Raw genomic sequence first — 12,898 nt, forward strand, 5'->3', positions numbered from 1 at the left:
CATGAAAAAATTTAATTCATTACATTCAGCTCAATTACTAATTACAATTGATCCAACTCTGATACTAACCACCACTGTTAGCAACACATAAATAACTCAGCACTCCACCTTCACTATGATAAAAGTCCGGACGGTCCATTCCGGCTTCTTTTCTTCCACCGAGCACTGCACTCCCAGGTTGCCGTAGTACAAAGTTTGCGACAGGTTGGGCCAGTACTTTGAAATCTTTTCCTGCGAAATAACGTATATCACACTATTCCAGTGTTCCGCAATCTTTTTTCCAGTGCGGACCCCTAAATTCCTTTGGGAGGATGATCGGACCCCCTAACCACGAATCTCCCACTAAAAAAGGTCATCGCTTATAATGGCCCCATAGGTCAGGTTTTTGCATAACAAGCTACCTGATGACTTAAAAAGGTTATCAATTCCGCTTTTGGCTTGAGGATGAGCCCTGGTTATAAGATATAAGATACAATGTAGTTTTATAGTTCATGGATCTCTTAAAACGAGTCCATGGGCCCCGAGGGATCCACAATCTGCAGGTTAAGAACCCTTTTACCATTCCGTGGGAAGGCCAATATACCTCAATTAGAAACAGCAGATTACTCGAGCAGTTCTCTAGAGTACCCATTTAGGCTACAGTGCATCTTCTACTCATGACAGGTCATCGTGGCGAAACCAAAACGCTTAATTATGACAGAACCCTATTTCGTATCAAGTCTAGTCAAAGTACCATGTTGCCGCAAGCTTCGTCGTTACCTCATTTCCGTCTTGCTCCACGTCGCAAAGCATGATCAGCGTCTGGCATCCGGTCTCCCAGACCATCCTCCAGAATTCGTTTTTGGTGTTCGCCAGCGGGGACTGCGTCGCGATATACTGCTCTGGAGAGTGCGATCCCTGGAATTTGAATTTTGCAGGCGCGGGTTAGAGTCGGAATTTCGAGACTTATCAACAGCTGGGGTACTTACGGGGACGTAACTCGCGTTGATGTATCCCGAACCCTCCACAGATGCGATATCTTCAATTTTCACCCGATAGCTATCGTCTGTGTTACAAACAAAGCAGTGTAAAACCATATAACTGTGAGTACAGCGTAAGACTTCAGCGTCTTATACACAAGGGATTTCTCGAAATTATTGAAGCAGCTATCATAAAATACTCATCTAAATTGGAGTAGCGTTATCATGACTATACAAACCCTATCTGTGAAATCGAGAGAGATAGAGTTTTGTCAAGTGCAAATACAAACAGTCAGATGCAGGGTTGTAACCAAGTCACACGGCTTCGAGTCACAAGCCAATCTCACTTTTATAGTTTTGACTCGAGTCAAGTCGAGTCATTTTCAATTCACCACCGAGTCAAGTCCGAGTCCAAGTCATCGAGCAGAGGGTCGAGTCCGAATCATGGTATAATGACTCGAGTCCGAGTCCAAGCCACGGTGTTGAATGCTCAGTTTCCAATTAAAGTCGTGGTAAACCCACTTTTTATAACTCTGTTTGGTGATATCTAATGCTTCGCATTTATAATATGCTGATTTTCCTCAGTTTTAGCAGTTACTGGTCGCATTTTCAAGTACCAGTACCAATAGACGAAATCCCAAGAGTGTGGTTACTTTACTTCCCTTCGAAATTACAATGAAATTTCGGTCTTGGTTGTCTGAGTCTCGAGTCATGTGACTTGGTTCGAGTCATGCACAATGACTCGAGTCCAAGTCGAGTCAATACACAGATTGAATCTAGTCGAGTCATTTCCGTATTTTCAGAAAATGACTCGAGTCGAGTCATGACTCAGGTCATTTCAACCCTGGTCAGAGGTGGTCAAAGTAAACATAATTTGTAATTAGTAGAAGGTAAGCCGTAAATTTCTATTCAACCACAGGTAGAAGTGAAGTGGGATATTTCAGGCTCATGTCAAAACTACTCCAGGCGGAAGTCGAAAATGAAGATATGAAAAATACTCAAGTAAGTTGTTTAAAAAGTTAGATTTGGCGCTTCCAATAATAGGTATTCTAAGAGCAGCTCACAGGGAACGATGTCGATGAAGCGATTTTTCGCGGCGTTCACAGATTGACTCCCGACCGATTTGGCTTCGTGTGGAGAAGCGGAGGCGATATCTTCGAATTCCGACAGGAATCCCTTGTCGCTGTGCTCTGACATCTTCGCCACGTGAGTCACGAAACTCGACTTGCCCACGGGCCTGATAAGATATATTTAAAATGAGGCAGGCTGCAAACATGGGACACATAAATTTGCTGAGTGGAAAATTTTTGTATGAAACGCAATGAAAAACGACACTTGACCATGCTACACTTTAGTATGTTACTTTGTAACCTTAAAATTAACCCTAACCCTGAATTTAACCAACATGCTCAAGTGACGCATCTTCACATGTCTATGAGAAAATAGGAGCAGTATACTAGCATTAGGATAAAATGAATACCTTACAAAATATATATAAAGAAATTGATATAAACAATAATTAATAAAATCAATACTCAAGAACATCAGTTTGGTCGATAAGGACAGAATTAGATGCATGATACTTGAAATAAATAGTTTTTTTTATGTAGAACTCAATGTTTTGTACAATCCTGGACATTTGAGCATGCGAAACGTGAGAATGTGGGAAAAAGTCCGTCGGTCAGGGTTAAAGAGTCGCATGTTCGCATGTTGCATGCTCGTATATGGTAACCGCGGAGTGCACACCAAGAGAGCATTGAGGCAAGGTCAAATTTACAAACCTTGTGAGGGCGTTTATACCCTTGGTCGGTTCCATGACAAATGAGAGATTATCAACGGGTGAAGGTGACTTGACACCGCCAGACGAAATTCTCTTGTCCAACGAACTGTGTCTGCGTTGTGACCCGTTGAAGCTCGTAGTCTGAGTCCGTTTCCTGATGACAATGGGTATTTCACAAGAGACAAATTCACGACAAATGATATAATTAGATAAATAATGCAATAAATTGCGATTACAAGTAATAATAAGATATAATCTAAGATCAGTTATGCATCATATATCCCAGGGCACAACTAAAGCAGCAGGAAATCTCAATGGGTCCCCATCAAAACAGAAGTACAAAACCATAGCACACATCGAAGATAACCCATACCTGCAATGACGTATCAAGAAGCACACGAGAAGGATCAGGACCGCGAGCCCGGCCAGGAGTCCCACCAGGAGATAAAGGTTCGCCTGAAGGAAGGTCGGGTGGGTTTTGACGGGCTCGGAAAATTCCGTGTCTGTGAACTCTCCGCTAGTAGTTGTGCCTCTCAATTTCAATCTGGAGAGATGGGGAATGTCGAGTAAAGAAAAATTTAGCGGGCAAGTAATCGAAATTACCTGTAAGCGGTGTTGGATTTCAACGGTCCGTTACAGTATGGCTCTCTTGTATTGGCGCAGTTACCGTCCTCGCCAACAAGAAATGTGTCTGACTGTGAATCCACTGATCGTTTTGACATTCCGCCTGCAAATATTCAATATCCGGGTGGAATTGACGCTGTTAAAATGCGGCGGGTCACTTTAACGGTATCAACACACCATAATGAGATACGTGTGTTCCGATAGGTTATTGTCTGGGGGTCGAGAGCTGGGATAAGGTGTTGTGATTTGGAATTTTGCTTTTGGCTTTTTGAATGGGTTCAAACCTCGTGGGTTACAAACAAGCTGTTTCATACTCGTATGAGGTAGCAAGTAAAGAAGTTGTATCAAGGGGTGGCACCCAACAAAGAGAGAATCTACATTTAGAGTGGTCAGCATCGCTATTCAAGTACAATTGATACCTCAAATTTCCACTCAATTACAAGTAGAACTTATTCAAGACACGCCGCAACTACTTCAAATGAGAGATCTCAAGAAAATAGTTTGATGAAGTTGTTTTGGTGGAGACACGACACACTTTTAGTAGTCGATTGGAGGTGACTATTTTCCGAATTTAAAATAAAACACTCTCCCAGAAGCAATTTCGCTAGTTTGTAATCACAATTTCAATTGTAGAACAGAACAAATCTATACAAAAATTTCCTGTTTACTTTACAATATCCGAAGCGTAAAGAAACAAGCAGTTTCTTACTTGAGAAACTATTCCAAGTAGATAAATCCTACGTTTTAGTGCTCGGAAATAGAAGCACTTTGTTACCGTCCGCCTGTAGTGAGTGTTACATTCGAGTCAGGGTTGTCACCAAGTCACAAGTCAATCTCACTTTTATAGTTTTGATCCGAGTCAAGTCGAGTCATTTTCAATTCACCAGTCCAAGTTAGTGTTGTGTTCACTGTTCAGTTTTGAGTTCAATCCGGTTGAACCCACATTTTTCAACTCTGCTCGAGTGATATATCGCAGTCATAATTTCGTATTTTTCTCAGGTCTAACAGTTTTTGGGCCTATTGTCCAAGTAACAGGACTGATAGATGAAATACCAATAATGTGGTGACTTTACTATTCTTCGAAGTTATAATGAAACGTCGGCCTTGGCCGTCCAAGTCTCGAGTCATGTGACCTGGTTTGGGCCATGCACGATGACTCGATTACAAGTCGAGTCAATGCACAAATTGATTCGTGTCGAGTCATTTCACGCATTTGAAAAAATGACCCAAGTGAAGTCGACTCACCAAAAAATGGCGACTCGAGTCGGACACAAGTCGAGTCATGGCTCGAGTCATTACAACCCTGATTCGAGTACTAATCGTGATCTTTATGTCAACGATAATGTTTTAAGATTGACCAATTCTGATATTTCCTTACCTCTATCGCAAGTTTCCGCGTACTCGTACGTGGCAATAGCAGAGTATGGAGGAGACGGTGTCTCGTAGTACGCTTCAAACCAATGCAAGGGCGACGCGTCAAGGTTTCCTGAAAATAACGTTACAATACAGCACAGACATGATAAAATGAACAGCAACACCCACCCCCTTCTTCTGCAACAATAACGGTCACGTTTGAAAGCGGTCCGTTGACGTCCGAAAACAGACACAGTTCAACCCCAAGAGTCGTGGTGGAAATAGACTGTTCTGCGTCCAGCTGGCTCACTATAGGGCTAGAAGCAGGCAATGGAGGCGCTGGAATTAAGGTAATGAAACCAGTGTTAGAATATCGCATAGTGGATTTGCGCATAGTATATAATGACACGATGTGAACCATATGTAGTCTGTGTTGCTTCTCAAAGGGAAGCAGTTAAAGTGACGACTTTCTTCATACAAGTGATGCGAACTTATCACAAAAATACTTTTTCATTCACTAAAACTGTGATTAGTCAGTATTAGCCTAAAATCATAACCAATTAAGCAAGTAGTGTAAGCAGGCAAAATCTCTCCACTTTAGAACCCAGACATTAACTTGATTATATCAACAAATTTCCTTACCGAGGGCCGGCAAAACGACAGGCCCGACCCAGTCCGTCCACGGCCCGGTACCGACCAAAGTGGCCGCGTTCATTCTGAAATAATAACCCCGTCCGCCGAGAAACCCTGACAAGGTTAGGTTTTGCAACATGATTTCGGCTTGAGAATACGGCAAATCCTCTTCGTAAATATCGACCGTCGTGACATCACCGTCCTGTAGATCATTGATCATATTTCATAATGAAAAAAAAAAATTACAAAACAATTTTTTTTAGGTTTGCACCATTCTGAAGACTATTGACAGACTTCAGTAATACAACATGTTTCTTCAATTAGGAATAGCATTTTTTAAGCTACAAAACAAATTTGAAAAAATTTGAAGTCATGTTTTCAATTTTTTTTAATAGTGAATAGGCAAAATCAAATATATGTGAAATCTGACTTTAAATATGAGGATTCCTGTGAAGTTGAGTATTCGAGTTGACCAGCACTTATTAACGATAAATGATACATGCTAATCTATGCGCCTACCTTCCCCATTTTATACTGCAGCTTGTACCGATACAGCGCCCCGTTGGAATCGTTTGGGGGCAAGAACTGAACCGTCACAATGGACGAGTTTCCGGCTTCTGTGAGTACCTCCACTTTAGCAGGACCGTCGCTGGGTGCTAAATGAAAAAATAAACTTTTTAGCGAATGCGAATTATCAATTTCGATTGAATAACACATTCATATTGAAATGGCCTGAATAGTTTTGGCTGACACTCGTCAGGGGTTATAGTCAGCTCAGCAGAAGAACATTGTCGTATAACCAATTATGACGACACATGCATGAAATTTCAAATAATCGCAGCGAGCAGAGCTCAATGGACTATTTTCATATGACACACAAACTCCTTCTGTTGGCACAAACTAGGTCGACAAGATGCGTAAATGAGAATGAAAGGGATCTCCCGACGACACGAAATCTGTTGTCTCATTAATTTCCAGGAAAAATAGGATTAGCCATTAAATGTTTGCCAATGGCCGGATTTATAGAAGTTGACTCGACTCGTAATCCAGATCGTATGCTTAACAGGCATATGAGAGTTTTAATATTTATACTATCCAACACCTAAAGAACTTAAAAAGGGAACAACCTAACCTTGATAACACACATATAAAATCTTCGCTCGCAATCAAGCTGTATCTGACTCATTACATTAAGGACATGTAATTTCTAAATTGTACATTACGGTATCTACTAAAAAAAAGGGGGCGGCAAATATTTCACACAATCTACCATCATCGTCAGTGGTAACGAGCGTTCGTTTAGACTCCAGCTCCCCGACATTCGTGATTGCGCTGACTGCAACGGAATAGGTAACGGATTCTTCGAGGCCTTCTATCAGAGCGTAGAACGGTGCAGCATTGACAACTTCACTTTCGGCGACCTGTGATACGAAAGCGAATGAAAAATGCCTGAAAAGCAGGCTGGGGTTTGATACAGACGACTTTCTGAATTTGAATTCAAACAGAGACAGAGAGAGGTGTCAAATGTGAAACTGTGATGCAGCGGTGAGTAATATTCGTCTGTCTATTGCAAATGCCACTTCCGTTCCATCTATGGCGATGCATGCCATCCGGTGGTAATACAGACAGACAGAAACAAACAGAAGTTTCTATCAGTGAAATGGAATGACAGCTAGGTCATTAGGTCGGCTGATCACATTATATAGAATTGAAGTGACTCTCAGAGGTATAGAACTTCAATATACAATTGAATAATATATTCATATTGAAATAAACTCGAACATCTTGGGCTGACACTCGTCAGGGGTAACCGTCAGCAATTACCAATAATCAACTAGTTGCTGACGACTACCCCTGACAAGTGTCAGCCGAAAATATTCGCGTTTATTACTTCAAGTGAGCAATTTCACTTTTTCTGTACCAATCTGTTCTGCAAGTTGAACGCAATTCTATCCAAGTGAAAGCGACTGTGAAGTTGGCACGACCTTGTGTGAATTCATTGTCGATTGTTACTGCATGGTACTGCATGGATATTGGATAGTCATTGTTTCACTATAATCACTCATCTTGTGGTAAAACAAACGAAGTGCTGTTTATTGTGCCATAACCTAAGGATAGGAATTGTGAGCCTGTGTTCGAATTAAGCGGATAATTGTCTGCATTAACATTTTACGTTCAACTTTTACTTTTGTTCCGTTCCTGAGCATTTTGGCGAAATAAAGCGGTTGTCTGGGTTCCGAATTAAGCGTAGCCGACTGTATATACTATATACATACGATTTGGTGTGTATTTACTGCTGTCAGTCGAACCAGATGTAACAAGTAACTATGCAAAGACAAAAACATGAAAAATAAGCCATGATAACAACATTTCAAGCAGACAGGAAAGTAGATTGTGCAGTTATATTTCCACGGGTTGTTTGATACCTGAAGTCATTAAGTCATTATTTCAATTCGGTTGGACCAGTAATATACATCAACCCCCTTACCTTTGCGTCTCCAAGATACGCAACACCTTTGTACCACGTGGGACCGGCAAAAAAATGAGGCTCGTCCCACGTGACATTGACGGCGGTGGAAGACACAGAGTTTGCCTCCACGCTTCTGGGAGGGTAATCTGGGGCTGGAAGAAAGATAGATTAGTTAGCGCTATCGATAACAACTTTTAAAGACCTTATAATTGTATGTTAGATGTTATCCAGACCGAGGAGTATAGGCCATAAAATAGAGGGGATTGCATCGAAACAGGGCGTCAAGGAAACTTATCACTGCATATAAACTGTCCGATTAGATCAGGCTTGAAAAAGGAACGCATTTCACCGTAAAGTACCCTTACCGTGATGAAAAGGCTGACCATTTCTACGCGAACATGCAACAAATCCGACATTCTAGTCTCATTTGTCTAAGCCTGCGTATTCTACGAGTACTTACTCGGGTTACTTCGAACCGATATTACCTGCAGATTTGGTTTTGAGCGGTATTTCCGCCGTCATATTCCCCAAGCCGCCGCCAGTGACGGCGCCAACACTCACGATATACTCCGAGTAGCTTCGTAGAGCCATCAATGTTTTCGAGGCGTCCTCCGTTTTCAGAATGCATATCTGCGATAAAGCATGGTCTGTGAGGAGGAACTTCTAATATTTCCGTGTGCTCGAGTCTGTCACGCTAACTTGCGTTGCTTTGCGGAGTAACATACTTAACTGTCAAATCTGGGTTATGATGCTATTCAGATGGTATCCTCAGTATATCAAAATTCCTTGAGCAATCCGAAAAAAAACTTTCCGCATATCACAGGCATGGTGATTTTAATTGTTAGGTTGCATCACACCAAATTTCGTTGAATTCCAAATCAGGCTAATCAGCTGGTAAATGATGAAAACCGCGAATAAAGCATCTCTTTCTCAGGCATGCCTGCAATATGCGATTAGCCATGGCAAGATAATAAAATTAGCCGCCGTAATTACTATTATTTAATAAAATGACGAGTGGTTCCGGTGTTACTGGTTGGAATTGCGCCAAATTTGGTGTAGAGCGTTTGTTCTTTGGTCACCTACCAATTTACTCACTATGCCAGTCAGGCTTTCTTGACTAATGTCCACATGTAAGAAAGAATTACACCTACAACAATAACCATACCACATTGACATATTGGCATTGCGATTTGATAATAACTTTGTGATACTTCATTTCTCTTTCGACACAGATTATTTGCGTATGTCCCATGATTATTGTGCGTGCCTCTTTTCAATTTTTAGTCCCTAACGGTCTTTATTGGCCAAAATCTTTTTGGTTTACCAACTGTCATTTTGACTCCTGTTGTACCATGAACTGAACGCGCGCCATTTACAAAACGCATAAACGATGAATTGAACGTACCATTTCATTCCCCGGGTCTACCAGGTCACCCCCGTTCGCCCAACACGAAAATCCAGGAGTGTAGCGAATCTCGTAGTGTAGCAGGTTCCCGTTCAATTGGTCTGGTTCAGTCCATTCAAAAGTGACGCTGCTACTCGTGGCGTCCACCAACGACAAATCCAGGGGAGCGGAAGGCCCTGACGGTAAGAACGATAGGTTACAGGGGAGAAAGTGATCACTAATACTATCATCATATCAATTAATAGTTACATCACAATCTATCGTTGCTACGCTTGATCACTCGAAATCTTTGGTCATCACAAATATTTATTCCATTTAACCACACGCCTACAGTCCCACACTACCACCTATGCATACATCAGGTAAACTACACTTACTCCCTTCAGGCGTTACCACCAAACAATTCACAGCTTCACCGAGCCCGGCCCCATTTTCAGCACGTATTGTGACATCATACTCGGCAAACGGCTTCACGTCTTCGATCACATATTTCAACGATCCGCTGACGAAGGGCTCAAATTTCTCTTCCGTCGACGTTTGCCGATAGTTGATAATGTATCGCGATATGGCACCGTTTGGTTTTAGCGGTTCATCCCACGATACTTGTATTGTCGAATCCGTCATCGCGGCACAGCTGAGTATCGGGGCGGACGATTCTGCCAGCAGAATAAGCGGTAAGAACACTCTGGAGATTGTAATGTGTTTCATCAAAATTAAAAGAAAAATTTTAATTTCGAAATAGCGTTCGCGTTATAGACAAAATTTTGGTTCAGCACTGATATTGTCCAACAAGGCTGTACTGACACGGGCCTGCCTTTTACGTTGAAGCTTAAATCAGTCAAACGCAGGTTGGTGAGAATAGTTTCGTTAACAAAATTCAACCACCTGTCTCTCAAGCTACTAGTACAAAAAGACCGATGATGACACTAAAATTAAGGTAATCTTCGAAAATATATTCGAATACCATAATACGAGCGTCCTTTTCCATGTACATTACGACTGTTAGACTCATAACAGTGATACAAACTTATCCCAAACTTACTTTCTGCTATTCGAAATTCAAAGTACCGTAATTTTCCGAATATAGTGCGCCCCCATGTATATTACGCACCCGTAAAATGCCGTTTAAATTCTGGGAAAAAGCCTGTACCCATGTATAGTACGCACCCTGCATTCGCAGCACATAAATAGTTGTGTTTTAGTACACGACTTTGTTCTGTTTTGCAATGTCACTGTCGAACAATGATGACATAACCATCGCTAATCATAATACAATGAACGGCATTGTCTCTAAACGTGAGTAGATAGCAGCCAAAGCCTGCGAGGCCGGCGACGCGGTAGTTCAGGCTAACGACACACGACATCTTGCGCACGAGGCCTATTACAATTACTGTTGCGATTGCTCAGGCCAACGATTATGTCGGTCGCACCAGTCCTGTTGGAGATGCGACTGATTACGCAAGCTATTATAGCTTACGCACATGGCCTATTGTGTATGCGATTGTTAAGGCATGCCGTTGACGCGACGAATCAGCAAGGATTGCCGCGCACGCTTGTAGCAATCAGCAACCTAATTTCGCTCGCGTACAAACTGCAAATTAACTCAGCAAGAGATCACGTTCTATGCAGACGACTCTCGTTAATTGGCAACACGCTTTCCGTTAATTGGCAACACGCTTGTGCATTTGGCAAGGCGTATAATGCGGATAATTTGGCAGCACTATATAATGCGAATTACGGGGCACGTTTGCTAGAGGTGATGCGGGATTGGGAACGAACATGAAGAAAGGTGTGACTTCAAGTTTTTGGTCGAGGGTGATTTTTGTTCAAGGCTTGCTGTACCCATGTATAATACGCATTACGCACCCCCCTATTTAAGGCCAAAAAATCGGTAAAATTTTGCGCATTATACATGGAAAATTACGGTAGTACAAAATCATAGCGAGATGAGTGAGTACTTCAAGTCGGCAAAAACCTTCGACTACTCCTAATCAAGGTACTTCATCGCTGATGAACCCAGCTAATATCTGGCCTAACCAACAAAGCATACCTGCTTCCGATGTCTCAATGATCAAGGGATTGCTACTCGGTCCATAACCAATGTCAGTAGCCGATTTCACAGTGACCGAATACATGGAATATGGATCAAGGTCGCGCAAGGTCGCTTTAGCCTCGATTCCTTCTGTTTCGATGGATTGCATCGTATTGGGAATTGCCGTTTTGGTGTCGCGATCAAGTTTTTCATAGATGATTTTATGTGACACTATATCGATATTGGCTTGTGAAGGCGTATCCCATGATATCGTGGCCTCGCGAGATTGCACGCTTTCGATCTGAAATAGAAATGTTGGTATTTCTAAGATGGTTTTAATGACTCGAGATTTTTTGGTGACTCAACTTGACTCGAGTCATTTTTTCAAATGCATAAAATGACTCGACTCAAGTTACTTAGTGTATTGACTCGACTTATACTCGAGTCATTGTGCATGACTCGAACCAAGTCATATGACTCGAGACTAGGACGACCAAGACAGAAATGTCATTGTAACTTCGACGAATAGTAAAGTCACCACATTATTGGTATTTCGTCTATCAGTCCTGATACTTGGACTATAGGGCCTGAAAGTATTAGAACTGAGGAAAATTACGATATTATGAATGCAAACCATTCTATATCACTCAATCAGTCTTGAAAAGTGGGTTGAACCGATTGAACTCTAAACTGAACAGTGAACACAATGACTTGGACTCGGACTCGAGTCACAAGACTATGATTCGGACTCGACACTCTACTCACTGAATTGGACTCAGTAGTGAATTGAAAATGACTCACTTGACACAAGTCAAAACTATAAATGTGAGATTGACTTGTGACTTCGAACATTGCGACTTGGATACTACCCTGATTTCTAAAATCAGAGGGGGTCAGTAGGGTTGTTCAAAATCAACTTTTTTCCAAATTTCACTGGCTTCATGATAAAATTGTCATGTTCCCCCCAAAAATTTGGGTCAATTCCGAACTGTAGAAGCCGTGCAATCCGAAATTGAAATTTGACCGCAAGAGGCACAGACGCAAAGGCGAAATTACCCCTTATTCTCCGTAATGCAATTTACTTTTTACCTTCAAATTCTGTGGAGGCTGTTCGGGCACCCCTGAGGTGGTACTGACAATAATGGATGCGTCAAGCCCCTCTCCTGCTGAATTTACTGGTGTAACTATGACTGCATACTCCATGTTTGGATACAAATCAGTCAGTGTTACCGGCGGCATGCCAGTAGAAACTGTAATAAAATTTTTAAAAAGTCATGACACAAAACTCACAATTTCATGTATGAATGTGGTACCTGAAGTATTTCCCCGTAAATCACTCAAGGTACGAATATTATACGACGTTATAACCCCATTTGGGTCTAAAGGCGGATTCCAAGTGACGGTAATGTCACGGTGAGTCACTTCTACAATTTCGATATCAACAACAGGACCGGGGATGGCTTCAAGTGTTTGAAATCTCAAAGTGGTTTCAGGTCCGGGTTGGTCCATATCTTTTACGGAGGGTGTTACGGTGGCTTCGTAATGGGTGAATGGCTGAAATCAATTTAGACTGGGTTAGTGTGGCCAATCTCCTGATACATGTAGATAACTAGAAATAAGTTCTGATACGCAAAATCTTTTA

General features: G+C 41.8%; 1 protein-coding gene across 3 annotated transcripts in view; it reads right to left on the reverse strand.

Moving 5' to 3' along the window:
- The window catches only part of LOC145452468 (phosphatidylinositol phosphatase PTPRQ-like), a 51,241-nt gene that overhangs the window by 6,018 nt on the left and 32,325 nt on the right, over positions 1-12,898 (reverse strand). For all 3 annotated transcript variants that reach the window (XM_080330652.1, XM_080330651.1, XM_080330653.1), the window contains 19 exons: positions 12,570-12,810; positions 12,346-12,506; positions 11,275-11,557; positions 9,602-9,880; positions 9,225-9,400; positions 8,305-8,449; positions 7,838-7,971; positions 6,620-6,770; positions 5,869-6,005; positions 5,359-5,551; positions 4,906-5,055; positions 4,742-4,849; positions 3,343-3,466; positions 3,113-3,283; positions 2,741-2,893; positions 2,024-2,196; positions 969-1,045; positions 760-897; positions 109-231 (listed from right to left, as the gene is read on the reverse strand). In XM_080330652.1, the coding sequence (XP_080186778.1) occupies positions 109-231; positions 760-897; positions 969-1,045; positions 2,024-2,196; positions 2,741-2,893; positions 3,113-3,283; positions 3,343-3,466; positions 4,742-4,849; positions 4,906-5,055; positions 5,359-5,551; positions 5,869-6,005; positions 6,620-6,770; positions 7,838-7,971; positions 8,305-8,449; positions 9,225-9,400; positions 9,602-9,880; positions 11,275-11,557; positions 12,346-12,506; positions 12,570-12,810 (3,117 nt within the window). The remainder of the gene's footprint in view (positions 1-108; positions 232-759; positions 898-968; positions 1,046-2,023; positions 2,197-2,740; positions 2,894-3,112; positions 3,284-3,342; positions 3,467-4,741; positions 4,850-4,905; positions 5,056-5,358; positions 5,552-5,868; positions 6,006-6,619; positions 6,771-7,837; positions 7,972-8,304; positions 8,450-9,224; positions 9,401-9,601; positions 9,881-11,274; positions 11,558-12,345; positions 12,507-12,569; positions 12,811-12,898) is intronic.

Source organism: Botryllus schlosseri, chromosome 12, assembly GCF_051294905.1.
Source record: "Botryllus schlosseri isolate E-star chromosome 12, Bs_hap1, whole genome shotgun sequence".
NCBI classification, from domain to species: Eukaryota; Metazoa; Chordata; class Ascidiacea; order Stolidobranchia; family Styelidae; genus Botryllus; species Botryllus schlosseri.